The sequence below is a fragment of the Numenius arquata genome, chromosome 15 (assembly GCF_964106895.1).
Source record: "Numenius arquata chromosome 15, bNumArq3.hap1.1, whole genome shotgun sequence".
NCBI classification, from domain to species: domain Eukaryota; kingdom Metazoa; phylum Chordata; class Aves; order Charadriiformes; family Scolopacidae; genus Numenius; species Numenius arquata.
The window spans coordinates 16,049,011-16,076,510 of record NC_133590.1 but is presented as its reverse complement, the minus strand read 5'-3'; the positions used below and the strand labels follow the sequence as shown (position 1 = coordinate 16,076,510).

Below are 27,500 nucleotides of genomic sequence, written 5' to 3'. Positions count from 1 at the left end.
AATCCATACCTATAAATTAGGTTTACTACCACCAAAATCTCAAACTCATCACGACCTTCGGTTGGAGGCCTTGGCTCGGGATCATCAGGATTAAAACTAAACCTGGGAGCGCTGATGACCCAAACTGGGTGGCTTTGGACAAATAAAGTGACAAACCCAAACAAGGAGTTTGTGTCCTCCACTCCCACACACAAAACCTAGAATCACCACAAAGTAAATGTCAAACTCTGGGCCCTGAACTTCATGCATACGTCCTACAAGATATTTTTTTTTTATCATCTCAGGGCAACAATAAGTCGGGTTATTTTGCAGAAGGGAATTGTGCACCTCCTTCTTTGAAATAACACTTTCAGAGCGATGGTTAATTGCTGGATTCTGCCAGCACAGATATTCTGGTTGTTCTTCTCCTGGTGGGCAGATGGACCTGGGTGGGACAGGGGGAGGGAGGCTGGGATGTCCCATCATCTCTCCTGTAGTTTTCAGGCCTAATTGCTTTTCCTCTGTAATTCCACTTAGAATTCCATCAATGAGGTGGTTTTTACAGTTTAATTTTTCAACGTGGCCCCAAATAGCCACTCCCAGATGACTCTGGATCAAGAAATCGGCACCCTCCGTTGCTTTGTGAAGATCGTGTTACCAAAGATAACCTGCCCTAGAAAATTAATGTACGAAACATAGAATGCAAACGTGCTCCACTGTGTGAAAGTACAAGATCTTCACTTGTCTAAAATATGAACAGCAATTTTTTTAGAATTCTTTAAGTTTCTTTGTAAACGTGCACGTTAAAAATAATATTCATTAAGTTGCTTAACTGTAATATAATGTAACTGTTTGCTTACTGTGTACAAATTAAATCAGTATCAAAGTACCGATTTTCTTTGGAGTTTGTATTAATTTATTATTGAATTATAAATATCTAATGTATGAAGCTAAACACTTACATAGCGCTTTACAAACACTAATTCACAAATGATGCAACATCTTTTCAAGGCACATATGAAAGCAGCAGCAATTAATGCCTGCAATCTTCTGACTTCAACCTCAAAGTTGGAGTGTTTTTTTTTAGTTTTTCTTTCATTTTTTAAGGAGTGTGCATTAAGCACTCAGAAAAACAACTGTGAAGATGTAAAGTGTGATTTCATGAAGTCACTTATAGCCTCTTGGCTGATATCGGTGCCACCATACACAGCTGCTGAAGAATCATAGAATGGTTTGGGTTGGATGGGACCTTAATGATCATTTAGTTCCAACCCCCTGCCCTGGGCAGGGACACCTCCCATCAGACCAGGTTGCTCAAGAACTGCAATTTGAATTCATAGAATCTTTATGGTTGAAAGAGACCATAGGGAACCATAGGTTGGACCATCAAGTCCAACCATTAACCCAACACTGCCAAGTTACCACTAACCCATGTCCCTCAGCACCATGTCTGCCTGGCTTTCACATACCTCCAGGGATGGTGACTCCCTGGGCAGCCTATTCCAAGGCTTGACAACCCCTTCCATGAAGAAATTGTTCCTAATATCCATCCTAAACCTCCCCTGGTGTAACTTGAGGCCATTGTCAATTCCTGAGATTCAAATTCTTTGAGCAGACCTCCTGGAAGCAAACAGAGAAGTCCCATCAGTGACCTCTGATGGCTTTTCAGAGACTGGAGTTTGCTAAATGAAGAGGCAGCCCCTAAAGTAACCACCTGGTTTAGAGTATGTTCTTGCAGAAAGCGGTCACCTGCTATGAGAGGAGACGTCTACAAAAGCAGAGACAAAAATTGGGGATATTTGGGGTGGGAGGAGCAGGGGGAAACGAGCAGAGCTGCTTCAACACCCCCTGTCCTGCACCTCCTAAGGAACGATTCACTTTTCCAGAGCACCTAAAGAATATTACAGGGATTTCACTAAGTTAGTAAGGTTAATAAATGCATGTTTACCTGCTCTAACAGCCCCGTTATTTTACACAAACCTGCAGTATCAGGAAAATACAATTACGCTTCGCAACCTGCCACACAAAACGAGGCTGTTTCCTCCTCCCCTGCCCCTCTGCCAAGCCCAATGAAATCAGCACAGACACAAACCTGTTTGCACAGCGCTGAGGCTTCGCGTTAAGCTGAGAGCAGGGAGGAAATTTGACTTTCAGATGGAGAAGCGAAGAGCGTACACATATTCTTGTGTCTGCAACAAAGAGCGCCGAGAAGTTGGGTGTGAATCCCTAACCTACCCGCTCCAGGAGACGCCGCCATCCTCCTCCCTCCAAGGATGGCCAGAGCTGAGGTCAGGGCGCCCTCCACCTGCATTTCAGATCCCGACTTTGGTTGGCTTCACTTTTCCTTCCCGCATTAAATACGAGCGGTGTTCGCCCGAACGGTTGGAACATTAATTACAGGGAAATACACATAATTTTACTGCTGGCCTGAAAACGCGCAGCTTCAGTCATTGTTCGCCCGTGGAACGACAATCGCGAGCTTCAAGCAAAGTGCTAAAATATAAAAGGCCGCGTTCATTCATGTACTGGTCCAAGCTGCAGCACTATAAAGTACATCAAAAGGTGTTAATGGTTTCAATATTTATCTGCTGCAGGGAAGCACTCTAAAAAGAAGACAGAAAAAAATTCTGCTAATGGCTGTGTCTCTCCATTAAAATGAAAAGCTTAATGCATCTTATAATCAGAGGACAATTTGCAAATCATTAAGAGAAATGTAAAATTCCATTAAAATACAAATCAAGAGTCCCTCACTGGACTAATAATCTTTTTGATATTATTTTGCATTTCACTATTTCTGTTCCCAATATCCAGGCACCACAAATGATCAGTTCTTGAACACGCTATTTACCACAGCCTACTTCTTTAACGAGAGGCTGAGAGAAGTATAATCTGCTATTCAGAGCAGGTACTAATGAAGAATTCCATATATTCTGAAATTTAATTAAAACCCCAAAGATTTCAAATTAGATGCAATTTGAAATGCCTGGGGCAGAAATACATGCACTTGCGTGGCAAGGGTATCACGCTGAAAGTTGATACCGTAATTGGTCTTGATGTATTTTTGTGTTGCCAGGCTGAAGCACAGAACTCATAACCATATAAAAATTCTCTGTAGATTACCTGCTCATTGAAAATGCCATCACTCAGGTAGTTCTCTACTAAATTACCATGCTACTAAAATGCACAAAGTGATTCGAAGAGAAGAGTGGCACAGCTGGTCGACGCTGCCAATGAGTTATGCATGCGTCGACGCTGCCTTTTTTCTTAGTAAAATATGCTCAGTTGAATATTAAAATATAATTGGCATTCAACCTAAGTAGCTTAAACCATTTTGTTATCTTCTTTTAAACCGATTTGGCTCCTCCACAGTTATTTTCAAGGATGCGATTCACAAACTAATGACACCATCACATTCAGCTAGATTTGTACTATTTTACATTTGTCATAAATAGGAACAATTTCTACAGCCTTCTAGGGATGTCCTTTAATACTGGCTCCTCTTGAACATCAAAGGCCCAATTCATGGGGAAAAAAAGAAAGAAAGGAAAAAAAAAAAAAAAGAGTATGCCATTTATGTTGGTTCTTGCATATTTTATTCTGAGAAGAGCGCGGGATGCAAATTTCCAGTGAAAAGTATGTTTTTTGCAGCTAAGCAAGTCCTTGTTTTCCCCAGAATATACTGGTCAGTTCTCACGTTCACCAATTCCAAAAGGAAATACGGCAAAATGTCACGGAAGCAGGTCAGAAAGGGGCACCCTTAGGTCAAGCAGCACCAAAGTATCTACGCTAGAAAATGGTTTCCCCTCAGATGAATTTATCTACGTGCCCCCAACACAGAGCCTGTCGTAAATGCCAATATATTTTCATTTTCTGAAAAAAAAATTAACAAGGGTATTTAGAAACAAGGCGCTCGCCATAGTAGCAGTCACATTAAGCACATTACCTTTGAAACACCAAACAGGTTAAATGTATATGAGTATTGACGACATTTCCCATCGATAAGGGGAATTAAGTAAACTTGGCTGAAAGTCCATTAATAAAATAGGTGTGTGGGGGCTGTATTTATAAAATCCTTTCCTTTTATCTTGATTATATAGGTTTTTATTAAGTAAGGGTGCAAAGGTTACATGGGGCTGCATGTGTGGCAAGCAAGGAAACAAATCAAAGGAAAAATGAATTAAATTACACTTATTCCTCCCCGGTCTGCAATGGTAGGAGGGTGCTAAGGTCTGGGGCTTCGGGTGAAGCCGATGACCACCAGACTCCCGATACAAGACGTCTTTTTCCCACATCTGTATTTATTTTTCTCCACCTTAAATCCTTACCTTTTTCATCTAAATCTCAAATACAAGCAGCAATGCCAAAAGTTGACTTCATAAAGAAGTAGCCCATAACTGTGGCTTTTACAGCTGCAGATTAGAGTGAAACAGCCCCGACCTTGGTCCAGCTGCAGTTCCACGCAAAGGGATGAAGGTGGACTCTGAAGAGCATCCCAGCTTTCTGCTGGATGAATGATAGAATTGTCCAGGTTGGAAGGGACATTTCAGATCATCGAGTCCAACCATCAACACAACACCGAAAAATTGACCACTGACCCATGTCCCTCAGCACCACGTCTGCCCGACTTTTAAATCCCTCCAGGGATGGGGACTCCACCACTTGCCTGGGCAGCCTCTTCCAAGGCTTAATGACCCTTTCAGGGAAGAATTTTTTCCCAATATCCATCCTAAACCTCCCCTGGCACAACTTGAGGCTGTTTCCTCTTGTCCTATTGCCTGTTCCTTGGGAGAAGAGACCCACCCCACCTCTCTACACCCTCCTTTCAGGGAGTTGAAGTCCTGGAAACTTCTCGACAACAGGAATGGAGGTTCCACCAGCAGACAGGGCTGCATTGTCTTGCTCAAAGCACATAAGGTGAGCAGTAAAGGGAGAGCAGATGCTGCTCTTCCACCTTCTTCCACCCCACCATGGCCAGCCCCATCACAGGTCAGTGAATTCATATAAAATAGCCTAAGACGCCAAACACAAACTTTTCCCTTCGAAAAAAGAAGCCTGATTTTGGAGTAATTTCAATGTCCACACATCTCTGCAGCTATTTCAGAGTCACCACGACTTGGTCCAATGTCCCCAGATTCTCTGTGGCCTACCTGTAATTAATGTCAAGAGTACTGACAAGAAAGGATTATCCCAGTGAAAATATAATGCATTTTTTTTTTAAAATAACCGACCCTTTCAGCACCTTCCCCACGCCAGGAGAGACACCCTGCTGTCCCCACACTCAGACCCTTCCCAAGGTCCCACCTCGGCCATGGTTACACTTCAAGGCTCCACCAAAACCCCCTGAAGCACAAGGAGCTGCGGTTCCTCTGCCGTCTCCAGAATCAGCACATTCGAACAGTTTTGCCTAAATCCCCACAGTCTGCCAGGGACAGCAGCAAAAAGGGCATTTGCACCTAAAAGGGCCTGAATTGCCAGAAATGGCTTAAATTTGGGAACTTATTCTATGAACAGTGAACTCAAATAGAGAGTATGCCTTAAAAAACACTTAAACTCACACTATCTTCCACTGAAAATGATGGGAATTTTGCTCTGAATTCAAACAAACTGGGTCAGGAATCTTGTAAATATTGAATATTATAAATATTCTTGGGCTTTTTTTTTTTTTTTTTTTCTTTTGATACAAATAGCTGACACAAAGCAATGGGCCAACTGGGCTGGAAAAAGAATTTGAGAACTAAAAGTAACCGGGCTAATTTTTTGGTCTTGTTTTCATTTCTGAAGGTTGGAGAGGATTGATTTCTGTTTGAAGAAAACTGTAGGAAAGTATTGGATTGTAAAAATCCATTAAATGTCTAGCAAAACAGTGACTTTCTGCTTATCAAAACTATTCTCACATGAAATGTTAATGAAAGAAGGCGCCAGTCTCTGGAATTTGAATTTTGTGTTGGCAGACAGAAATATGAAAGCTTGTCATCTCTTTGCACTTGAATCTGCCATGTCCAGATATGTGAAGTACTAACGTTTTCGAGCAGATTATTTCATATTACTTTAAAATAACACTTTCTAAAAGCCTAAATAGAAACGTATTTGCATGTCTGATGAAGCTGCAGGAACGAAAAGGGAAAGTCAGAAACATTTCTCAACTTTTTTTTTTTTTTTTTAGTGAATTTAGTCTCTACAACAAAATTAAGAGAATTTAAGAAATTGCAACAGAATAAACGGCAAGAATGACATTTTGCACTTGCCTGGGAAAGGGCAGGCCTGGCCTCCTCCTCAGCAGCTTACCCAACAGCACAATTCAGTTCTGCAAAATACAGACACAACCTGGCAATGCCGGTGGATTTATACTATTCCAGTTGAACTTTTATGAATTTTCCATTTTTACTGGGAATAAAGTAAACCTGGAAGTGCTCAAGGCCAGGTTGGAGGGGGCTTGGAGCAACCTGGTCTGGTGGGATGTGTCCCTGCCCAGGACAGGGAGTGGAACTGGGTGATCTTTAAGGTCCCTTCCAATCCAAACCATTCTGTGATTCTATGGAGAGATGATACTGGGAGAGGTTGACTCCTGGAGGTCTTTCTCTAGCTTGAGTTTGCTGATTTTCCTATCAAGGATGGCGATGCCTTGAGTACGGCAATCAATGAGGTGGCCTCGCCTGGTCTGGGGCTTGGTCACTGCATTGTTCACACTGAACTGGTGGGAGGTAGGGTTGTCAGCTGCACCAAACCTGCCAGGCAAAACTGATTTATTTTATATATATATATAATTAAATAGAACTAATTATATATAAAAACATAAATAAATAAATAAATATATTTTTATAAATATAAAAATGTATAAACATATAAATTTTAATATAGATATACACACTTATATCTAAAACAAAGGAAGAAAACCTTCCACAGGAACTGGTCCTTGATGTAACATCTGATATTTATAGTCTCAACTTTCTGACACTTGAGAAAAAAGATCACGGTGGGACTCACTAAATACCTGAGCAGGTACGTACCCGCAATACAAAAATACCTACTTAGAAAAGTTCCAGACAAACCCAAAAACACTTGCCTTGCTTTAGCCCCCTATTAGGCTGCATATCATCCTGGTGCTTCCTCCTCTGCTTCTGGGGCTCCTGAAAAGTAGTTTACTCATTCTTAACTTTTAAAGAATGACATTTTTACCAGCTGTTTCTTTCCCACTGAATGCGAGTACAGAGTTGCTGCCCTATTATTTATAAACAGGCACCTGAAGCTTCAAACTTTCTAGCTTTATTGGCTGTATCTCAACAAAGTCAATGATTTTTATGACTTTTTTTTTTAAGTCCGTAATTTAAAGCAAGGGAAAACAGATCAGTTTTCATCACAATACTGTAAAGGCTTTTCTAATTTAAATAATCTTTATATATTGAAAAAGTCTTCGGCTAAATCATGTGTGATAAAAATTTACTCTTAGGCTATAGTGCAGACTGTAATTAGGGTAAGCAGCACGGTGATTAAAAACATTTTTAAACGTAAGCATTCCTGGGATGCTGAACTTGTCTCAGAAGTAACCAAATTAACAAATTAACAGTCCCACAATCTTTGGAAAACTTGTGATTTGAGCATTCCAACCACGGAAAGGATAAAAAAGACTTTGGCCTTTGCTGAGTTATAACAAGAATGCATAAAAATATTTTTCTTTCTTAATTTGCAGCAGACTTTTAAAAAATAGTTTAGAATGTGCAAAACCAGTAAAACAAAGAAAAGCAACCAGGTGCCACAGGCAGGAAGGTGGAAGGGTGATCAAGATGCCATTAATGGAAGGATTTTTCTCCACAGGTGCTTTCTAGAGGGAGAGGTTCAACACCACCCACAGAGACCAGGACGGAAAGATGGGTGGACAAGTCTGACCCCACAGAGGTGACACCAGAACTTGCACACTTTCTTCAGCCCATCACTGGTATTTCACAGTGCGTTCTGCTGTCCTTTGGCGGGGACTGCGCCAGGTTTCGAGCCTTTGGTTGTAGTTTCTGAACGAGAAGGCTCCCAGGAAATCACAGGGTAATTATTGATTACAGGCCTGGGCAGGGAGCGAAGTCATCTTGAAGGGAGAATGGAGGTACTATCAGCTTCTTTGAAGACTCTCTGCTCCCATTATGCATGAGATGTTTCATCAATATCCCTTCTTGGACGAACGACGTGCATTATGCAGGGGAAATTTCAGCTACTGATCTGGCTTGCAAAGCTCTCCTCTCCCCTCTCCATCCTCAGGTTGTTCCTCCTCAATCTTTTTGCACGGCTTTTCTCTGCCTTTGGTTTGCAAGGTGACACAGCCAACGCCACTTCCAGACCTGCAGAGCCCTCCTCCCTCGCACTGACACCATAATTAGGAGCTCCAGCTCTGGGGCCACCAACATCAGAAGGACACGGACCTGTTGGAGAGGGGCCAGAGGAGGCCACGGAGATGCTGGGAGGGCTGGAGCCCCTCTGCTGTGAGGACAGGCTGAGAGAGTTGGGGGGGTTCAGCCTGGAGAAGAGAAGGCTCCGGGGAGACCTTAGAGCCCCTTTCAGTCCCTAAAGGAGCTCCAGGAAAGCTGGGGAGGGACTCTGGATCAGGGAGGGGAGCCATAGGAGGAGGGGGAAGGGTTTGACACTAAAAGAGGGGAGATGGAGATGAGATGTGGGGAAGGAATTCTTTGGTGTGAGGGTGGTGAGAGCCTGGCCCAGGTTGCCCAGAGAAGCTGTGGCTGCCCCATCCCTGGAGGGGTTCAAGGCCAGGTTGGAGGGGGCTTGGAGCAACCTGGTCTGGTGGGAGGTGTCCCTACCCAGGGCAGGGGGTGGCACTGGAGGGGCTTTAAGAGTCCTTCTGACTCAAAACATTCTATGATTCTATGATAATTTATATCTTATTTGAAGAAATATTATTTGAGCTGGACTGAGCAGAAAAGGAAAGCTTTGCTTCAGGTCTACAGCTCTGGCACAGGGACCTGGCTGAGGAGCACCAGACTCTGGAACATAGAGGCATGGTTTTGTGAAGCTAAAGGACTTCATCCGGCGAGGATGGTGGCATGGCAGGGCACGGCAAGCGAAGAGCAGAGCCCCGGGGCTGCTGCTCGTCACAGGGCAAAGGAAAACTCTTGTGTGTCTCCAATTTCCTCTGCTCTTGTTGCTCTAATGAGCCATCTGGTCTGCAAACACACCGCCATCCCTCACCGCAGCGCCCAGCCCTGCAACCCCTTCTGCAACCGCAACCACCGCCCTCCCAAAGCACAAATGAAGGCAAGTCAGGAAATTCACCACTGGCCAGTTTAACGTTGCCTTTTCCATGGCACAGACCCACAAATCAAACAACTCAGGCACAGGCTTCAAAACAATCACAGGGTCAATTTTTCTCCTTCATATAGAAAGGGGGCTAATGACCACGATACATTAAGACTAATTAATCACTTCCCATTATGAACGTTCAGTGATTTTTCCGAGGGCTAACACCTTGAAATGAGGCAGAGAAGTGGGGAAAACTTTTTCTTTGCTCAATTAAAGTCCACATTGAGCACTGGCCATGCCACAAATTGTTGAAAATTCCAGTTTTTCAATTCCATCAGAAAAAAAAATAAAATATGGCTGCATAGGCTAAACTGGACAGCCCGTGAACTGAGGGCTCCTGGAGGTGTTGAGAAACCAGCTTCAACCTTCTCCTGCCTCACACTGTGCTACGGCACCAGATCCAAACCTTACCACCGACCAGTTACGAGGAAGAACGGTTAATTTGGTATTTAGACTGCTTTTAAATACTCCTCCCCCTTTTAAAGGCCACTTAGAAAATTAACGGCACTTTAGAAAAACCTAAGACACAAGATGAGCTGCTGAAACAGTGAATGTCAGAATTCAGTTTTCCTTATTGCAAAACCACTGATGACAGAGCTCAACTCACCTAATATTAAAAAAACATGCTGTAAGTGCTCAGATTTACAGGGAAGGGGAGAGAAGAAGGGCCAGAGGTTTAGATGGTTCGCTAGGAAAGCTGCCGACGAACAGAGATGGAAGAAAATCACTGCGATGAGAAAAAGCCTTCCTGGCTCTGGATCTTCATGCTCTCGCTTGTGTTTATTCTGCATTTTTAAGTGCCTGGAGAAATGAGCAGGCACTTTCAAATGTAAATGTGAAAAAGTAAATAAATACCAAACTCCTAATTTAGCGTTACTGCATTTCTGACTTACAGATAAATTGAAATGTACAATGTAATCCATTATAATGCGGTTTTTACCTTGCCTTTCTACTAAATAACTTTTAAAAATAGTTTCTTCAAATTTTTGACACGTATTTCCACATTCCTTCCAGTATAAATTTTTTTCTATTTTATGAAAGTATTACTAGGAGCAAGTAAAGAAGAATAGAAATGCTATCACATCATTGTGATTTGGGCCAATTAATTCTTCGTTAGCATTTCCATTACGTATGTGCCTTCCCCTCATAAAACATGCACACCTGGTCTCGGGCCAAGAGCAAATAACGGAACTAAATTAAAAAAACCTGAACCTGCACGTGTTATAACGAGAAAACTGCACTCCCACCCCTCCCCAGGACCGAACCTGTGGTATAGAAGGTCAAACCCCATGAGGACCAACTGCTGCCCAGTGTGTGGCCAGCCTGGCCAGTGGGACCACCAGCCGCATCCTTCACAAAGCCATGGGTGCTGCAAAAAAAGCCAGCAGTGAAGCCCATGGCCACCACCACATCCCAGCCCAGCCCCACAGGCACCTCCTGGTTGGGTTTTGCACTTGGAAGGTGCTGAAGAGCTTTCCTTCCACTCCCCCAAAATTCAAGGGTGATGCCTGTTTCCCCTCAAGAAGCTTCCTATTAACAAATAAACTTATTTTTCCTCTTTTAAGTGATCTTCAGCCTCTCTCAGCGTTGCTTGCCCAGGAAGGCTGCTCCCTGCGTCTCCTACCAACTCTGACTCTAAGTCAAGGCAAGACTTTCGGGCTAAATCCCGAAACAACAGCTAAACCAACATCAGCTTAGATGAAAAAAAATGTAATTAGCTAATCTACAAAAAATTCACTAGCGAATTTTGGAAAATTAATAAAACTAAAAGCATTACTTTAAATGTTTTGTAATCTTCTGGTGGACAATCTGGGAAGCAGAATTCCCCTGACATTATTCAGAGATGGAAAGAACAGCAGCAGCAACTGTCTCCCATCCAGCTCTGCCCAATCACGTTCATACTCAACCTAAAGTTTTCAAACATGGCTCTTAATTTCACCCCAGCTAATAAAAAATAATCCTCGGATGATGAATTAATCATGTAGAAGGCCGTACTTCATGAGCATTTTAGCAATTTTGACAAATGATACATCATAGTGCCATTATTGCTTGTTCTCCCACATGTTAATAGGACAGTTTCACTAAAACCTCTGAACAAAATTTTTTAGTAGTTGATAAAAATGTTTGTATTAAAATTAAAAGGAGACAGTGAAGAAATATATGTAACTCAGAGTTTATACAAAAACTAGTGCCATCCTACCTCGTGTAACGTAGAGGATACTAGTCCCTTTTTGGTGCTTTATTATTATGGAATCTAATACAATTAGAAATAGATCTCTCAAATGGAAGATTTTACTTGCTGAGAAATGATGACGTTCAAGGACACACGAGAAGGAACTGTAAAAAGCAGACTTCTGAGATTATTTTTTTTAAATAATGGGATCCTATTTCACTTCAAGTGACTGACTTCTGTCAGGAGGTCTTCAGGAAGACAGCCAGTAAATGGAGAATGGGAAGGAGAAACCTTTCACGGGTCTTTTTTTTTAATCTAAATACACGAGTAGCATAACTTCTTTGTAACAATGCTTGTTCTTTTTTTAAAGAAAAATCCAAATATTAAGTATAAGAACTTTGAGGAACCAAAGCATAGCTACTTTATGCAACCTATCACTGACTGCTTCTTTGGTACTGGTGAGGTGTCCCTGCCGATAGACATGGACACATCCCTGTCTCATTCCCCCTGTTGCTGGCAAAAAAAAAAGGTGATTTCAGGGAACAATGACCTCACTGAAGAGCCCTTCAGATGTGGCCATCTTCAAATCTTTCAGCCAGCAAGCGTCGGAAGCTGAACCACATCATGAAGGAATGGAGCCATAGGACGAGGGGAAAGGGTTTGACACTGAAAGAGGGGAGATGGAGATGAGATGTGGGGAAGAAATTCTCTGCTGTGAGGGTGGTGAGAGCCTGGCCCGGGTTGCCCAGAGAACCTGTGGCTGCCCCATCCCTGGAGGGGTTCAAGGCCAGGTTGGAGGGGGCTTGGAGCAACCTGGTCTGGTGGGAGGTGTCCCTGCCCAGGGCAGGGGGTGGCACTGGGGGGGCTTTAAGGTCCCTTCCAACCCAAACCATTCTATGATTCTATGACTTGTACTGCCATTGACCAAGAATTATGGAGATGGGAGCCATCACCGCCCTGGCTGATGGGAGCAGAGGGACACGGGTGGCCCGTGGCACAGACCTTGCCGGAGCAGCGGGTGGTGGAAGGCTGGCACGGGCAGGCTCGCTGTCCTCGCTGGCTGGCAGAAGTAGGCGTGCAGCCAGGCTGTGCACTGCTTCAGCGGCTCTGTCATCTCCTCCGCACCTTCGCACACCTCCCAGGTGGCTGAGGACTCTGCCCTGATGAGAGAGAGAATTGTAAAATTATAATGATAAAAAATGTAAAAATGAATATTCATACTCTCTACATTAGCAGGAAAATATATCATCTCAAAAGCATTCAGTCTGGAGTCGGGCTCCATCCTTTTTCTGCTCTGAAAAAGGCAAACAGATTCATCACAGCAACAACAGAAACGCATCCTCGTCACCTCTAGAAATGCAATGACCACACCTGTAAAAAAAATCATAAAAATTGTTGAGAGGAAAATGCCGAGTGTAAGTGGGAAACATCAGGGCACAAGGAAACCACCCAAGTCCATGAGAGATGATCCACCCTTGTGCCACCAGGGCAAGTGGAGGTGAGGGTCCTCATCCATGGCACCCAAGGGTGCAGTCCCATCTCCCCGAGGAAAGGAGAAAAGGAAATGTCTTTCTGCCGAACCCGCGCCTTCCTCTGCCCCGTTTCCTTCCAGCACCGGTGGCAGGTTTCTGCTTCCCTCCACTTATTGAATTGGAAAGAAGCAATTGAGAATTCATTTGATTTTCAATGGCAGCTCATGCTTGCAGGACACCGAAGAGTGAAGCAAGCGAACAGAAAGCACCTACAAGTGAAAATGTACTTCTTCCCTTCTCACTTATTTCTTTTTTCCCTCTGAAAGAGCAATGTGTATATGACAGCAATGAAAACGTGAACCCTTACGAGATCGTGGTGTGGAGGGTGTCTCTCAGAACTGCTGGGACTGGTTCCAGGGTACGATAAAAAAACAGAGCTCATTAGCAATGCACCCAAGAGAAACGATGGGAAGAGCGGCAAGGAGACAACATCAAGGGTGATGGCCAAACCAGAAAGCCCTGCCAGCTGTCTTCCCATGTCCAGAACCTTAAGGATCACTGATGAGCCCGAAGGTTTTCTAAATATTGCAGCTTTTTCCCTTGAGCTGGAAATACAGCCAGACCCCAGAACAAGAAGTTTCTCAACAGTGCGCTGCTAAAACTCAACTCAACCCTACTCAAACAGACTCTTCTGGTCAGAGGTTGGATGTGCCACAAAGCAGGAGACAAGAGGGAAAACTGCAGAAATACCAAAATACAGGAGAAGCTGGGACAACGGAAGAAAGAGAAAACCAGAGCAATTCTGCCACCCAGGAACAGGGAAAGAGCAAACCAAGGCAAATTGGGACCATACAACTCCCTGAAAGGAGGGTGTAGCCAGGGGAGGTCGGTCTCTTCTCCCAAGGAACAGGCCATGGGACAAGACGAAATGGTCTCAAGTTGCACCAGGGGAGGTTTAGGATGGATATTAGGAAAAATCTGTACACTGAAAGGGTTGTCAAGCCTTGGAAGAGGCTGCCCAGGGCAATGGTGGAGTCACCATCCCTGGAGGGATTTAAGAACTGGGCAGACGTGGTGCTGAGGGACATGCGTTAGTGCTGGACTTCGCAGTGTTGTGTTGATGGTTGGACTCAATGATCTGAGAGGTCCCTTCCAACTCAGACAATTCTGTGGTTCTATGAAATGCCCCAGTACACTCCAAGTGCTACAAGCAAGTGAAAATATTTGGTGATCACCCTCCCAGCAGAAAGATGAAGAAAATGAAAGGCGTGATGTACCAGCAATGGCATGAAAGACACCCCGTTATGCTTTCACCATGAGGCACCTTTGCAAAAAGACCAAACACCTTCAGAGGCTTGATCCAGGGTGGACAGAGGATCCGCTCGTGCCGGGATCCCAGTGGGATCAGACCCCATCCCCGCTCCGCCTCCAGCTGGGATAAATGAAGTGAGGGGGGAGCGAGCTGGGGGTCACCCTCCGGAGCGGAGCCCTCATCGCCCGGTGCAGGATCAAACAGCTCCGCCATCTCTCCCAACCCCTGTTTGCTTTCTGATTAATCGCTAACCACTGAGGGGCACACAATTACTGATTAGGAAGCAGCGGAGAAGAAGAGGGACACAGAGACGGACAATTAAAATACTCTGGTCGCACAAGGATACGCGTTGATGACTTGGAGCAGAGGCAAAACAAGAACGAAGAATCAGCTTTGGATCCAGTTGGCTAGAAATTAAGTGTAATTTTATTTTTCTCTCTCTCCATTTCTTTACCAAATTGATTTACCAAATCAATGCTTATGATTTTTCTTTTTTCTTTTTTCTTTTTTCTTTTTTTTGTGTGTGTGGGTGTAAAGTGCTATCAATTTTCTTTAAAAAACTGATGTCTACTTTATGCTATTTTGCTATTTAATAATCTCTTGGCTAAAAAAAAAAGGTATGAGAATCTGTGCATAAACTTTTTTGCATGAATACCTGCGACGTGGACCTCAAACCAAGCTCTCGACACCGTGGATAATCCGTTATTCCACACATGTACAACACTCGGCAGAATATGGCTCAGTTTTACTGTGGATTGTTAGAGCTACGACAATGTAATAACTACAGAATATAATAACACCTCTGAAATCTCCAAGATAAGTTGGTAGACTTTTCTGCTCCATTTATCCAGAAGAGCATAGAAAGCACTCAAAACTCCAGTAACCTTATGTTTTTCACATCATCTTGTTTCACATCCTCAGGAGTCTGGAAATGATTTGGACTGTAATATCACCATAAAACCCAAAGATTTTGTCTCCTTGCTGCTCTGCAGGCAAGCAGCCCCCAGCCGCCCCAGCCTGATGATTTCAGGTAGGCATCAGAATTTCCTCCTGCTCCAGAAAGGCCCCAAACCCCCATCGTTCTCCCCCAAAACCAGGTGGGAAGCAGCACACCAGCGCTGGCGAGGTGTGGAGCTACCAAGGTTGGCCCATGGCCTGCTCAGAGCTTTGCCTGGAGCTTCAAGGCAACCATCAGGCCATTAGCTCCATATTTAATACAAGGAACAGAGTAAATGTCCATCAGTCTCTTCCAGAAGACACGAGACAGTAGCTGCTCTGCCCATCTCCGTGGCAGGAACCTGCTGCGTTACCGTAGCAAGGCTCGGCCTTCCCAACGCATGGACACATCCCTCCTGCCATCACACACACATTCCTCACTTTCACCAGGCCTTCCCTGGCAGGACTGTTTGGATAGAAGTCTTTATTTTTAGCTTTTTTTTTTTTTAATTACTGCTTTTAAGAACAGTGCCTCGTCACTGCTGAACATCTCTAGATGTTTTTGGTGAGACCGTTTTCCCACCACTTCAACACCAGATGCTTTCACAAAGCCTGCCACCTCCACCTTGGTCAAGAAAGGAAAAGCCTTGCAAGGAAAAGGAACACACAAAGGAAAATGCCTTGCTTTCTAGGAAAGCATTGACTTCTTTTCCTCTAGGATACAAAGTCAGTTTGTATCCAACATACATGCTGAGAGCTTCAAATTGGCAGGAAGTTAAAAAAAAAAAAATCTTCATATTAATTTTGCTTGGCTAGAAATGCTAACAGCTATTCCTGGGAATTTGACAGCATTAATAAAGAAAAAGAATGAACATCACTTATGTGCGGGTGTCTTCTGCTGGCCCTCCTCCCCTCCCCGCCCTCCTTCCCTTTCTCCTCCCAAAGTTACGAAGCAGAATTCTTTCTACAAACTACCTTGGCATTAAAAATTCAACCTAAAACACCAGCGGCCTTTTAAAGGATTTTCTCAGGCTTCAAAGCCACGCTTTGGCCCAACTAAACTGTACATACATTTCAAAACGCAAGGCAAAAGTGGTCTCCAAACATTCATGAGAAGAAAAGGAGAGCAGGCGAGTTCCATCACAGGAAATTTCCCCCCTAGTGTGAAATTCCTCTGCTCAATGTCAGGCTTCTTCGGAGGTTTCTGAACACCCTACTCCACACGTTGAGTGTTGAGCTTTGAGCACCTCTAACGTTAAGATGGACAGGAAAAAGGTTAGTTGTACACCATGACAGAAAAATACCCATCTAAGAGTCACATTAACCCCTTGTGTCCAATCTTTAGCAATGAACAACAGAAAAAAGGGGACCCTCAATTTTTAATGTCCTGCCCTTGGTAATCTCTAGAGGATGGGACTTGCTCCAGGCTGCAGAGCCACCAGTGGCATGGAGCGGTCACAATGTGATGACCAAGTGTCCATGTGCTCTGTCCTTTACCTATGGAAAGTTGAGGTCTTAAACCTGTGATTCAACAAGATGTAATTTTCACTTCTATACAGAAAAATAAAATAAGCATATTCATCTAAAAATACAAGAAATTAAACAGGTGTGAAAAATCCAACTGCTTTACCTTTGCCCTGGAGAATTTCTTTACCTTTCCTTAAAAAGCACCAACACCTTTCTTGCAATGTGGCTAGAATAATGAGAAGCATTTATTTAAAAGACAGTAGTCTTATTTAAATCACTTACACTTTCACGGGAGACTGTCACTGCGCTTGTTCTCATCAGCGAATTGTGCTGGGTGCTGCCTGGCACCTCAAAAAATGGAGGTTTTTTGTATTTTCACTTGGTCAACGTGTAATCATTAACGTAGGGGTTTTAGGTTGGGTTTTTCTAACTGAAACTTTCTGTTTGCCTGAATGTGCCAGGCTCTACCGTGGGTGCAGGAAATCAGATGTCTGGCTTGACTCTGTGGCGATGTTAAATGGATATTCAGCTGCGAGTGACTGACTCATCTACACGGCTTCGCGATGTGATGCTTAATTAAAACTACACACTCCTCAAACAGAAAAAAAACCATGTTTGTTTTAAGCTATAAAAAGCAGACATCTAAAAATATATATATATATTTTTTTTTTAAGTTGGATGTCTCTCAAAATGATATTTTTTTCTCAGCCAGGGAAGGACTGCTGCTGCAGATCTCCAGCCTGTGCCTTCAGCTCTCGGTGGTGGTGAAGTCCAAGAGAGACGCAAGGTCAGTCCCAGCACAAGAACCCACCACAGCCCAGGTGCAGACCTACTGCTCCAGCTTACACATGTGACAGCTATTCCATGCCATTCGTAACTGCAATCCTACACACTTATTTCCATTACAGCTCTTTTTTAAGACTGACCAGACTAAGGAAGCCACCGGGTCGTGCCTCCAGGCAGCTGGGAGGTGTCTTCCTGATGTTCCTCCCCAGATGGGTCTCTTCTGTGACTTCTTATGTTTGCACAGGATGGAATGAAGGAAAAGATGGTTTTAGCAGAGGGGGAGAAAAGCAGAAACACCACCTGTTTCAGTTTAACAGGCTCCTTCCAAACCACTTGCCAAGAACTGGAAGTTTCTAACGTGCTTCCAAAATAAACATGTAAGCAGCAGATTGGCTTCGGTATCATCCGAAATAGCTTAACCATTATGAAAACCAGAGAAATGCTGTGAGAAGTCTCAGTGGGTAGCCATGTTCTAAATTGGTATGATTTTAATTATTTATTTTATTTCTCCGCTACTTTTTGCCTCAGTAAATCCTTAATAAACCTTAACGGAAAACATTACAAGATGGACCTCGGGTAGCACGGTTTAAAATAAAGAGAATATATCACAACGGCTCTGCTGGCAACTTCCTCGGGGTAAAGCTAAGAGCTGGCAGCTTCTCAGGGTAAATATGAAAATGTTGTAAGGGCTCCCCCAACATATATATATAAATTTATTTGTATATTTATAAAATATTTGTATATCTCAAATATAATCGATTGGTTGAACATAACATCCATTGCACACTTCCTCTGCCTCTGCCACACAAACCTGAATGTTTTATCCCTGATAACTCTAGTATTTGCCCAAGGAGAGTTTAGACTGCTACAGGTGCCCAGCTAGTGAAAAGTCCCCTTTGTTTCAATTTGGTTAAGATACAAACCAAAAAACCTCCCCAACACAAACAAAAATTGCAACTCCTGATGCAGCTCCTCCTGCAGTCAGCAAAGGGCCACTGGTACCTATGGGCAGACTCAGATAATTCATTATTACATTGCTCTAATAACCACAACAGCTCCACTCAGATAACAGCAGGAATAAAGACCTAAAATAAAAAGAAGAAATAGAAAAAAAAAATATATTTGGAAGGCATGTTTTTACATACAACACCCCAATCCCTTCTCATGGAAATCAGGGTCTTTGCCAGGCTGTTACCAACTGAACTGTGTTTTGACACCGTGGCACACATGGTACTGAAAATCACTGGGTTTGCAATATCTAATAAGATATAGATATAGATATATAAGATATATAAGATATAGATATATAAGATATAGATATAATCTAATATCTATATATAATAATATAATATCTAATATCTAATAATCTTCAGGAATGTACAGAATAAACACATTTGGACACTCAACCACATATCACTCTCTGTTTTTTAAGGGCATCCATAAGTTTTTCCACTGTGTTCCCTGAACAAAACCCATAAGCACTTTTGTTCACTAAGAACCAACTGTATATTAAAATATAAATAAATTCATCCTAATGAAGAAGCTTTTGGATCCTGTTATGACCAGGATGCTGCAAAAGCAATCATCAGCCATACTCTTCATGATGCAGATGGCACAAAATGTCACCAAACCCTTTTCTTAGCTTGCCTTCATCAAAACCAACATCAAAATCCACAAAATCATAGAATCACGGAATGGTTTGGGTGGGAAGGGACCTTAGAGACCATCCAGAGCCACCCCCTGCCCTGGGCAGGGACACCTCCCACCAGACCAGGTTGCTCCAAGCCCCCTCTAACCTGGCCTTGAACCCCTCCAGGGATGGGGCAGCCACAGCTTCTCGGGGCAACCTGGGCCAGAGTCTCACCACCCTCAGAGTGACCACATCCATGTTTGGCCATTTGATTTCTTACAAGTCTGTGCCTTAAAAAGGTCCAAAAAGTCATCAAAATTACCCTATGTCCAGTAGGGATGAAAAAGACTCTGATGGGAATAAAGTAATGGAGGGAAGGGGGACAGAAATAAAACAGAAGGAAAAAAACCCCTGCAAGTATCTTGTATTAAAAGGTCCTTTTTTCCCCTCAAAATTTCCCCAAAACAAACAAACCAAAAAAAAGAGGGTGTGGATTATAGAAACCTTCCCCAAACGGGAAGCCCATGAGAGAGACTCCTGGAGCCAAGGTCGCACCCAGCTCAGCGGCCACCCCGGTGGGTAATTGAAGCCCAACCTCCCCAAGTGTTGGGTGACCCTCCGTAAAGAGCTCCATGTGGCTGTCACACTAATCCTCTTGCCAAGGGACAAAGACCAGAGGCCCCGGCTGTAACGAATGGGCTCTGATGTGACCCGGCAGCCCCGCTCAGCGGCCAGAGCTGCCTTGATGCGATCTGACAGCAATTTAGACATGGCTCTCTTGGAGGCTGCAGAGCTACTTAACGTCAGACAAGATGGGGAGAGCGGGTGGACTTCTGCATGGCTTTTAGCCTCGTGCCAGGGTTAAAAAAAAAATAGGAAAAAAAGGGTTTTTTTGGCATCAGGCTGATAGAAATGGATCTTGCAGAAGGAATAGATGGACTAGATGATCTTCAGAGGTCCCTTCCAACCCCTACCATCATTCTGTGACTCTGTGATTCTGCCCATAGGTGCAGAGGAAAACATTTTTGAGAATATTGCCCAATTACTTAGATTTAGGATGTAGCCATAACCCTTCTGCGAGTCACCTGGGGTACAAAACCATCCTCGGAGTATCAGCCAGCAGCAGAGGGTTTCTAAATGGTAAGAGACCAGTGAGGAGAAAGGGTCTTTGGGTCATTTTCCCCAGGAGATGCTGTGCTGATGCCCAAGGACACGTCCCCGTCCTCCTGGGATATTGCCTCTCGGACAGGCTCCTGCGCCAACCGAAGCCACCATGGGTTCGGGATGTCTCCTGGTCATGAGCATCTGTTAAACCACCGGTCAGCTGGGAAACATCACGTGGATCAAGCACCTCCATTCCTTAGGGCCATTAGTACCGTTAATTGTGAAGAGCACCTAAATAAAAGTAAAATATTATATTTGCAGGAGAATTCACTGCTGATTCTCTAGGACGTGAACAGTAAACTCCTGCCATTAAATAGGTATGAAGAACAAATATAATTTAAAAGGTTATATACTTTTTTTTTTTTTAAATGGCTTTTTCTTATTTTATCAGCAAACGACTGAAGACAACTCTCCACACTACGCTCATGCGCGTGAAGTCAGCAGAATTCAGGCCTGGATAAAAAGTTGCACTGTTTGAAAAGCGAGGGATGACCATCTCTTCTTACACCTATCTACGTCTGTGCTTGTCTTACCAAATCTTTTTTTTCTTAGAGAAATAGCTGCATGTTACTTTTCAAATGGAAGAATCAGTAATGATTACCACACAAAAACTAACATTAAAATGAGACTCAGTCATGCAGCATTACTCTTTACATAATGAATGTAGAATTGGCTGGCATTTTTACTGAAGCTTTCATTGTGAAATTAAATAAAAATGCATTTTATCAGCACCTAAATGTCATTTAAATAGTCTTTCTTTGATAGATGAAGGCTAAAGCCACCCCAAAACTGCAGATGAATTATCTGGTCTCTAATGATTCCAAAACGATTACAGGATGCAGAGCAATCTCGTTAAATTTTATTCAAAAGCTTACTACACTTGTGTTTTCTCTTATTTTTCTATCAATGAAACCCAGGAGGTTTAAGAACAATTCATTATGTATGAGACCCAACTTACGGCGCTTGACTGTTGATTAATAGGAAAGTTTGCTGTATGTACATTTGCAACATTAGATGCATACAATATGCTAACTTATTCTTTCACCGAAGCTAATTATTTACAAAAATGACTACTTGAGACTACAATTTATTAAATGCATGCATCCAGTCTCAATTTGGCCCCAAAAGACAGTCTGGAATGAAGATCTTTTACTTGATGTGACAACTTCTAGAAACAGTGTTATTAATATTGTAAATGTGGCAAATAAAGAGTTCAAATAGCCGTATGTCTGCGGTGCAGTTTTTTTCCCCGCAACCGAATCAGGGAACAAAGCGGCTTTTTAGGTTTAAAATTCATGGGGAAGCACATCCTCACACAGTTTAATTTAGCTTCTTACAAATGAAGTGTCTGCATGACAGTAGTAAGAGATTAAAAAAAAAGGATGAGAGCCGCAATAAACAGAAATAACACCCCAAATCCTGCTGAACAACCCCACCGCAGTCGCTTTTAAGACCTATTTTAAGAGCAAATTGATGCATTTATGGAAGAGTACAAGGACTCAGAACTAAGACGTGCTCCCTGTCATACAACCTCTGCAATATTTTCTCCTTTCTGCTTTTATCTGTTACTGAGGATGTAAATTCTGACGGATCTGAACTGGCCAGAAATTCCGCGTGAAAATGGTCTCTCTCTTTTACCCTGAAAAAGCAGCGCCTGCGCAAAAATTTAGGTTTAAAATACAAATTCCAATTAAATATATTTTTTTGAGTAAAATACATTGGTATCCAAACAGCCTAGTCTCTTTTCCCGACTCTGGCAGTTAATGATGCTAAATCCAGGTGCCAAGCCGAGGTTGCCCAGGGAAGGGGCACAGGTAGCCCATCGCTGTGGCCAGCCCCGGTGCCTGCAAAGCCGCTCGCTCCGAGCTCCCGGTGCCCACCAGCAAACGCTTCAGAGAAGGGAGTGAGACTCCTGTCGTCACATGCCAAGATAAGGAAAATCAATATCAATGTCCCGAAGACTCAAGTGATAGCACTGAAGGTCATTAAATGCTGCTCACTGCCCTATACCATTCAAGTTTTGATTGGAATCCTATATAGAGAGACACAGATTTCAGAGGAGATCTTGCCCTGGGATGCGGTACCGTGAGACCAGGGAGGAGACACAGCAATCGGCGAGGGACAGACTGTCCCAGGAACACAAGAAACAACTTCAAGGAAAACAATGTTGTGTGTGTGTGTCGTCTTGGATTATTTTTCCTGAACGTATTTATTGTTTTTTCAGAGAATTGTATCTCATTACAGACAGATCTCTGTTCAAACAATGGTAAGGTGCAAGGACAACCACTAGGAAGTTAAGGTTCTTCATCCACCTCAATCTTCTGCTGTGGGTCCCAATGCCCCAAGCCCTGCTTCATTGTCCTCTCCATGTCAACCTCCTTCCCATTGCCTGGATTCAATGTTCTGACCTTTTTCTACCCTGGCGCATGGTTCTACCACCCATCCTCCTGCCCATCCTCCTTAACTCACCTTGCTCATACCATCTCAGTACTACTCGTTCTCCGACCTTTCTGCTCTACATGGAATTCACAGAATGGTTTTGGTTGGAAGGGACCTTAAAGATCATCCAGTTCCAACCCCCCCAGCCCTGGGCAGGGACACCTCCCACCAGACCAGGTTGCTCAAAGCCCCATCCAACCCAGACTTGAACCCCTCCAGGGTAATGTCCATCTCTGGGCTGGTCACCAGGTCAAGCGGGGCTTTCTTCCTGTCTCCCAACCACGTATTTTCCAGACTAATTCTTGTTCTCTCCAGAACTCATCCTACACATTCTCCCTCATTTGTCCCAGCAGAAGTCATTCAGGCAGGTCAACAAAACTACAGTTAGTTCTGGTGCTCATCAGCACCATGAGGTTGTATCACCTCGTGCTCAGCCCCAGAACCAGCCCAGAGACCTTCTTCCCCAGAGAGACCCATTCCCTCTCTATGAATGAAGCTTTTGAAAGGCCTACAGCTGGGCCGTATTTAGAGAACAAAAATATTCCTAAGTATTTCTGTTTCAAATCACTGGGTTTGGCAGCAGAATGACTGGAAAATTTGTCTGAAAAAGAAAAAAACCTCCAATTTCTTTGTATCTTCTTGTTGGAGAGGACCAACCTGTTCTAGATTGAGAATGGGGGAAATCAAACACACGCCCAGGAGACCCCCAACCAGCAACAATTAAGCAGATGCTTCGCGTGAAATGCTTTAAAGAGAAAAGCAAAAATTCAGCCAAGTTCCAGGCAGCTGCAGCACACCCTCACCCAAGATGTTCAGCAACATTAAGCATAGGTGATATCATCAGTTCTATCTATAATTAGGTTAAAAGAAAGTCAGTTAATTTTAGCACTTACAAGAAACTGTTACAAAACATTTTTTTCCTTATATAAAAGGATTCTCCCATCAGACTTGCGAGGTCGGTTTTATCACAGGCAATTAACTGTGTTAGGGCTGGCTGCAGGGGACCCTTAAACCACGCACCGGAGTCCCTTCGCGTCCCACAAAGCTCCCGTTTTAGGGTGTTCACCGCTGCTCTCCCCACTATTTCCCCAACGGCCACGTAGCATCACCTCCTACACAAACCCCACCACCTCTATTCACAATTGATCTCTACTGCCTCGTAACCATAATCCAGTTGCTAACTGGTGTCTGAAGTAAAATTTAAATTTTTTCTACATATCTAAGATAGATATTATCCCAATTATGAATGGATTTAAAAAAAAAAAAAACCAAACCAAAACCAAATCAACAAAATAAGGCAGTTAAAACACACATTACAACCCTCACACTGCAAGGGCCGGGTCTCCCATCTCCACTGGTGCACGGGAAAATTGAAGGAAGAAAACTCAAGGCTGAATTATTGGAAGTGGGCTCTGACTTTGGATGTCCACCTTGATGCGCGTTAGTGCATGAATTCCAGATGAAAGTGAGCGCCAAGAATTATAATCAACAGCACCTGCAGATAGTCCAGCCTATTAAAATGAATTAAGATAGAGATAAATCAGGAACCTCTTAAGAATTCAGCTCATCGGGACATTTTTCAAAGCTGCTTCCCAGCCTGGGCGTAGTGCAGTCTGTGCCCTCTGAGCATCTCCTGTGAGGACCAACCATGCCCCATCAGGGCAGAGATGGGCATATGGGGACACTCCTGCCACAACCGGGGATGTTGTGCATCTTCTGCATGAAAAAAACACTGAAGATATTTTCGTTTCATGAATGAGGCCCTTTCTGATGCACTTCACACCCAAGGAGCTGTGTGGGAGAAAGGGAAGCCACCAGACAAAGCCCCTCAGGCCACTTTGACCCTCCCCATGTTACTGTGAAGCTTCTAACATCAGCACAAAGAAATAGTAATATTTTTTTTTTTTTTTTTAAACCAGGTATGAACACTCAGAAACCACAGGAACACTGGCATCAGATGGAACGATCATGAAATTTGTCAAGATCAGGGTTTCTAGCCGGCATTCATCATCCAGAGTTCCATGTCAACGTAGGCTGAGAGCAGAACTCTCAGAAAAAACTTCTAATATATGCCAATTAACACAGCACAGTTAATAAATATACTCTCTCCAAAGCTCTTCTACAGGGTTTTGAGATTGTCTCCCACATGCACTGGCAGATCTTTCCTAAAATGAAGAATCAGCTTCACTTCTTACCAATTAGGCCTCAAAACCAGAAATACAACCCTACGATGGCAGGAAGAACAAAAAGTATGGAGTATCTTCCTTCACTGTAACCAAGAATCATCAGCCATTCTTGTTTGCAACGCACTGCAGCGCCACGGATCACCTCTTTGGAGGTGGGCTATGGGAAGCCCTGGGTGCCTTCAGGAGGGGTATGGGGCTGCCTGGGACCCCGTGCCCAGAAGCATCCCCCTCCATCGTCCACTTTCCCGCATCTTTTGAATCAGGGAGAAAAGCTTTTTCTTCTCCCAGGTAACCAAGCAGAACCCAATCAGAGGATTGGAAAAACAGTAGGGCACATCAATAAAACCAATAAAAATACCGTTTCAAAAAAACTGCTGTTATAATTAACTGAAATGAGAGTCTATAAACTGCTACCTCAAAAGAAGCTCGTTAAAGACTGAATACAGGAGCTGGAACGTGAACAGCCTCTCCCCTTCATGGACCACCGTGGCCCCCATGTCCCCTTGCTTCTCCCACCCTCCTGCAAACCCCAGCCCCGGGAGCATCGCTGCTGGGAGCCAGGAGCTTTGGGACTTCTCCACGTAGAGGAGATGGGATGTGGATCTGATGGGACCTTCCGATCGCATCTGAATTCTCCCCGAGGAGGACAAAGCGGGGTGGAGAAAGTGGGATCCAGTGAGAGCTGTGATTTACAACCTTGGTACCAGCTCATTCCTCCTCTGAAACCCCGCTGATGTCCCGTGGCAGAAGAGACGGAGACGCTCACAGACAGACCACCCTTCTGTGGAAGAGGAGACAGAAATCTACTTTGCATAACTCCGTTTGGAATTGCGCAGAGATATTTTTCCAGCGTGCTTTCTCTCCTCTCTCTTTTGAAGTGGCGAGCGGCGCCTGGAGACCACCGTCCTCCGAGCTTTAGGTGCATCTGCATTACAACCCCATTAGCTTGTGTACTACACTCATTAATAAATAAGCTCCCCACTTAAGTGCCTTTCTTGTAAATTGGTTTGTTCTGTTCCATATAAATAATATAAATTTCTCTTATCAAGCACGGTGGATTTTTTTCTTTACCTATGTACAGACACCATAGTAATTCAACCCAAGGAGCAGTTCATGTAACGTGTGTCCTCGACGTCCCTTGTCACGGCTCTGTATTTACTTCGGCAGCTGCAATATGCTAAAGAGTTAGCATAGCATAAAATAGTGTCTTTAATAACTGGCATAAGTATATTGACCATATGTCAAAAGCAAAAGAAAAAAACTTACTAAATGGATAGTTATTGTAATTGTATTTTAAAACACTGAGGTCATATTTAATTTTGAATCCAAGCTCTTAAAATGTGCTTTCTGGCAGGGACTGAATAATAAAACTCTTTAACAGTAGAAAAAAAAAAAGTGCGTTATTATCGCAAATCTCTTTTCCAGATTACTAATACTGCAATAAACAAACTGAATAAAAACTTTAATTGTCTTAATCAGAATTATTGTCACTGGCTTTGAAAAACTGTAGTTTGAAGCTAAAGGGGGAGAGAATCGAGGTCTTTGCTCCATCTTCCCACGCCCTGCAGGACCCCAGGGGTCCCCAGCCCGAGGCTTCCCGGACCCTCTCCGCCTCCTGGGGACCAGGACAAGGCTGTGTCCCCCCCACGCTGCTCCTCCACAGGGCAAGCAGTGCCTGCTCCCGGAGACAATGGGCAGAAAAACAAACGGAATTGAATGAAAAACATTGGAATGTTTTTCAAATTAGTTTGGCAAACACCTATACTAATATAGCACACAATATACACATAAACCAAATAAAGACATCCTTGAAAAGACAGCCCTAAACAGCTGAATGCTAAAATCCAGTTTATTTAAATAAGTATATGGGAAGAAGCAAAGATAAACCTAGCAATTTCTCTTAACCAGATTTAAAGATGTTTTTACTCCGACACCTGATTTACGCCCTCTGAACTCCAATTTTCCCGTCTGTGCTGCGGTACCGCTCTCCAGCCCGTGCCAGCCTTGTTGAGAGCAACCTGAGCTTCCTTTCAGAGGGAATGAACATTGTACCTCAAGAAAATCATGATCCCAAGCACATCAGGCTAAATTAGGGATTATTTCCTAAATTAGGAAAGAATGAATATTTTTCCTAATTTTCCTAAATTAGGAAAGAATAACTTAAATCCTACAATAAGAAGAACTTCTTTGCTGTGAGGGTGGTGAGAGCCTGGCCCAGGTTGCCCAGAGAAGCTGTGGCTGCCCCATCCCTGGAGGGGTTCAAGGCCGGGTTGGAGGAGGCTTGGAGCAACCTGGTCTGGTGGGAGGTGTCCCTGCCCAGGGCAAGGGGTGGCACTGGGGGGGCTTTAAGTTCCCTTCCACCCAAACCATTCTGTGATTCTATGATTCTATGAAATTTAAGGAATGCCAAGCACTGCCGGTCATTATGGTGTGTCAGACACTGCCCACAGACCATCAGGCAGTGTGGCCCATCTCAGACTCATGTCCGGGTCAGAGCATCACCTCCTCTCCTGGTGCCATGGATGGAGCTCCTGGAGTGAGGCTGGTGGGGACGGACAGGCTTGGCAAAGGGTTAGCCGAGGACTACATCCCTCTGTCCTCAGGAGACCTACCCCATGCTTGGGAAAGTCCTTCTTCTCCCAGAGAAGGCTCCCACCTT

The 27,500-nt window shown here is 43.7% G+C and overlaps 1 protein-coding gene across 1 annotated transcript in view; it reads right to left on the bottom strand.

Moving 5' to 3' along the window:
* MGMT (O-6-methylguanine-DNA methyltransferase) overlaps positions 1 to 27,500 on the bottom strand; it is a 150,511-nt gene that overhangs the window by 18,023 nt on the left and 104,988 nt on the right. The window contains exon 4 of the mRNA XM_074159213.1: positions 12,452 to 12,609. Within this exon, the coding sequence (XP_074015314.1) occupies positions 12,452 to 12,609 (158 nt within the window). The remainder of the gene's footprint in view (positions 1 to 12,451; positions 12,610 to 27,500) is intronic.